The 4,339-nt window shown below is 38.6% G+C and overlaps 1 protein-coding gene across 1 annotated transcript; it reads right to left on the bottom strand.

Moving 5' to 3' along the window:
• Positions 1–1,691: 1,691 nt before the first annotated feature.
• Positions 1,692–3,839, bottom strand: LOC124170318. Its single transcript, XM_046549027.1, has 4 exons — positions 3,564–3,839; positions 3,371–3,447; positions 3,077–3,287; positions 1,692–1,997 (listed from the first exon to the last, which is right to left on the bottom strand). The coding sequence occupies exons 1-4, from the start codon at positions 3,814–3,816 to the stop codon at positions 1,954–1,956; spliced, it is 585 nt and encodes a 194-aa protein (XP_046404983.1). The 5' UTR covers positions 3,817–3,839; the 3' UTR covers positions 1,692–1,953.
• Positions 3,840–4,339: the final 500 nt, after the last annotated feature.

Below are 4,339 nucleotides of genomic sequence, written 5' to 3'. Positions count from 1 at the left end.
ATACATGTCAAATGTATTTTACATACAAAATACAAATTACTTTAAAAATCAGTATTTCAAATACAAATTACTTATAAAAATTGTATTTTCGATACAAAATACAAATGTAATTTTAAAATACATTCCTAAAATACAAAATACATACCTTCAACGAAGTTCTTAACCAATAAAACATTAAAATCAATTCAAATACGAACTATTTTTAGAATGAGAGGGTCAAACATTCTTACAACGTATTTATAGGTAATTGGCGATCAGACCATTATCCAGGGCAAAATGTCTTAAATAATATGGAGAATATATGGTAATAATTTGTTTATTTCACTAGTCTCACTTACAAAAAATGCTCATTACCCTTCAGAAGCAATAGTGTTTCAAACACAGTTTGCTAAATTACTTCTTTTGCAATTGTGAATAAATCCTGCAAAAGAAAATAACCTTTCCACAGGAGCACAGGATGTGAGGCCAGTGTTATAACGCACAAACAACTTTTTTACAGCCGGGTATGCATTTTACGTTGACAGACATTTCGATTTGTCACCAAGAAATTGTAATACTTCAATTTCATTCCTTTTACAACATGGAATGAGGAATGTCGCGGGTCATTTGAAAAGGCAAAGAAGTCCTCATCTGAAGAATTTCCATCATTTCTGGAGCAGAAAACATCAGGATTTAATTTTTTGGCTGCATTTATTAGCATTTGCTGTAGATGCGCTCGTAACTCCACTCTGTCGATTGGAATCCACCTCATCCTGAAGAAGGGATGGGTACAAGACGCCAAAATTGCATCATTGACTTCCGCTGAAAGACTGAAATAGGTTTTGAACCTATTCTGCAAGCTCATATTCAGACCTGTAATGAGTGGGGCACAATAGTGGAAGACCATTGACTGCATCTCCTATAGCTTTCCTTTCATAGAAAACAGTGTTGGTAACAACAATCCAAAGAAACACCCATTTCCCTGAAGCCGATGAATACTCAGGCAAAAAAATCTGTGCTGTGACTGCACTAAATCTGCACTGTAACTGTGCTAAAAGGGCTGTACTGTAACTCTACTTAAACTGCACTTGAGTTGAAACATCACAGTACAGTTATAGCACGGTCAGAGTGCAGTTGCCTTAGCATGGTCAGAGTGCAGTTGCCCTAGCGCAGTCAGAGTGCAGTTGCCCTAGCTCAGTCAGAGGGCTGTTGCCACAGTACAGTTGCCATAGCACAGTCTCAGTGCAGCAAGTTGATTCATTATAATACTCTTTCCTTGAAACAATAATTGAAAGCCTAGAAAAGGCTATTGAATTCCCGGTATGTATTTTAACGCAGCAGACAAAACAATTAAATCTGCATAGGCAAATTTGCAAAGATCCTGAATCACTGATCCATGTTGATAAAGGAACAGATCAAGATATATCAGACGGAAATGACCAGATTTAAACTTGTCAAAGAAAGGGTAAACTGTATTCCTTATTAAGACAAAATTGGCACTCAAAAGATTGATAATTGTGAGAAAAACTTTTTCTGTGCATCAACAGACACTAACTGAAATGCACCTAAATTTACAAAATTGCTTTTGTTGAATTTCCCCACACATGGTAGATTGCTTGTAGAATAGAATTCATTGAAAGGAGCCGTTCGTACTTCATGCTGCTGAAGCTTAAATTGTAACTATGGAGCAAAATAAATGACAGTAAGATATGGATACAAAAGAAATTTATTAAATACAAATACAATCCTTTAACACATTCGCATCCACAAGCGTACTGGTGCGTGACCTGAAACTGGCCACAAACACCAAAAGCGTACCCATACGCAGAATGCGTAGCGACATTTGTCAGTTGATCCTGCTGCTATCTTAAGAGTTTTTTTTAAGTTTTCTAAATCTAAAGGATCCAATTATCCATAATTATACAGTTAATTAAGGTATAAGAATGGCCGACTCTAATCTTCTACTCTTCCAACTCAATCTTCATGATGATGTTCCACATGCCTCTTTGGCTGCCTTCCTGAAATTACAAAGAATGCAGACATCATATTGTTAGAACATGTAAAGTTCAAAGGAAAAACTGGAATTTTTAAGGATTAGCTGTGCTGTGTGCCTTAAAACCCTATAGCGATACTGGTTAGAGCATTGCAGTCATGAGCCATCAGTTAAGGTACATTTATTTCTTAAATGACAGAATGTCAATGATGGACAGCAATACATTGAGAAGTTAAAAAAATGTCAGGTTACAGCTACCAAAAAATGACAAGTACTGTGCGCAGTATTTTTATGAATGTAAAATATAAATTTGTTACAAAAACTATCCCCAATTTCTCAGAAAAATCCATTTCAAATTAGTGTCATCACAACATTTTCATCTCTTTTCATAGAATGCATTATGTCAGCCTACTCTGTAACTACTCATAGAGAACTAAAATCAGGCTTTATTTAGCACACATATTCTAAGATTATCATTACTTTGATTTCAGCATATGTCAAGATTAAGTTTAAAGGCCAAGAGGTTCCACGGCTTTCAACAACGTATAATAAACTGGCAAAGAATGTGCGGGTATTCAAGGGTTACCAGGCCGGAAAATACCATAATCAAAATAAAGAAAAACCTACACTAGATGCTGGGAAACAAGCAGTATTGTTAAATGTTTCTTTCACAGTGAACAGCTCTTTCGTAGCACTGACATTATTATCATCAAACTTGACACAAAAATGGGTACATATAATATTGACTATTGTGGTTCCACAAGAGTTCAAGGACTGTTGAAAGTCTTAAGGCCGTTTTACATGGTGCACGGAATTGCGCAGGTTAGAGCTGCATCAATTTCTAAAATGGCGTGGCATTGTGGGAATGCATGAACGAAATTGGAAAATGGGCTATTTCGCAGTCTAGCGTCCACGCATGTGTTCTAGCAATTCACCGCTATGCACGACGCAATTTTGACTGCCTTCGCATGTACATCAGATAGCGCAATTCCGTGCATCGTGTAAAACCGCCTTTACTCAACATTCCATGGATATTTAACATGCCCAATCATTCCAAGGGAAGAATTAGAATATTGATTCCTCCCATGCGACATCAGTAATTACCATCGGCGGCCTCCATCGTCTCCACATCTGCAGCGGGGTTCCCACCTCTCCCTCTCCTTTGGCCGCTGGCAGAATGACCTCCAATGTAGTCCCTCCCAAACAATTTTAACAATAGCTGCTCCTGCAGTCTCTTAGGTGTCGTTCCAATGGTAATGGCAGATATCTTGTCTACTTTCTGCATATAAATGTTGTACGAAGGATGCAATAAAGCCTGAAAATAACATGTTAGCTTATAGAATGCAGTGACAGGATACTGGAACATATATATAAAGGTACTACACCAAGAAGACTTACTGTGAGCTCTGAAGGGCCTTTCTTCAAGAAATGCCGTGCATGCTGCAGCAGAATGCGCCCTTTTTCACAATCATCAGCTAAAAATGAAATAAGAATCTATTAAAAACCAATGGAAACAATCAGGATATTATATTGTGATCAGTTATCCATGACTATTCTTAATAAAAAAAACATGAAATCATGAAGAACTTACCGGCATTAGCCAACAGTGCATCGATTGATGGTCTACCTTCAATGTTGGCCAAACTATTATTAATGTTGCGCTGTATCGAAACAGGCTCTGGCACTCTTGACCCAATTGGCTCTGGCACTCTTGGCCCAATAGCCTCTGAATTGAACCAATCGACGTCCCCTTGAATCCGTAGGGCATTTCCAATAGCATCGGCTAGAGGGGGGAAATCTTCCCCAGAACGAATGGGAGCCAGATTGGTAACATTACTGCCCATCTTTGGGCATCTCCTCCTCCTGCTTGGAGCAGGAGGCTCACCATGCAAAACCATGATGGCCTTGCATGGCGACATATTTTCCTTCCCCATCAGATGCTCGAATTCCTCCTTTGCCTCTTTCATGTCCTGGTCCTTACCTACAACATGAAAATGTAATGTTGCATATTAGACAAATAAAAGCATTTATCAAGATCTCAGAAGCGGACCTTAATAAGCATTCGCCTAAATAGAAAAGGCACTTCAGTGGGGCCTTGACCTTCTAGCGCTACCAATCACCTGATAAAGACATAAAAAACGGCTTCATCAAGGCACTTGAAATATTTTAAAGGCTTTTCAAGAGGGACACTGACTTGCACAGTATTTACGCACACGCAGGGAAATAGTCTCGTGGAAAGTTTCCTACAGTGAGAACGGTGGCAGAGTTACATGATTTCGCGACGGCAAAAACAGCACAATCCCTTTCCATCGGGCATTCTATACATCAGGAATATTTAAATTCCACGGAATGTACGAATTGGCGCCA

Source organism: Ischnura elegans, chromosome 13 (genome assembly GCF_921293095.1).
Source record: "Ischnura elegans chromosome 13, ioIscEleg1.1, whole genome shotgun sequence".
Classification (NCBI taxonomy): domain Eukaryota; kingdom Metazoa; phylum Arthropoda; class Insecta; order Odonata; family Coenagrionidae; genus Ischnura; species Ischnura elegans.
This window is presented reverse-complemented; position numbering and strand designations above follow the sequence as displayed.

What these genes read in the sequence shown, in the direction of transcription:
- LOC124170318 (XM_046549027.1), bottom strand. Translation starts at nt 3,816, where the DNA reads ATGGGCAGTAATGTTACCAATCTGGCTCCCATTCGTTCTGGGGAAGAT. An exon ending in TGCACTGTTGGCTAATGCCG is followed by an intron (nt 3,448 to 3,563) that starts GTAAGTTCTTCA and finishes TTTCATTTTTAG; the next exon opens with CTGATGATTGTGAAAAAGGG. An exon ending in GACGATGGAGGCCGCCGATG is followed by an intron (nt 1,998 to 3,076) that starts GTAATTACTGAT and finishes TTGTAATTTCAG; the next exon opens with GAAGGCAGCCAAAGAGGCAT.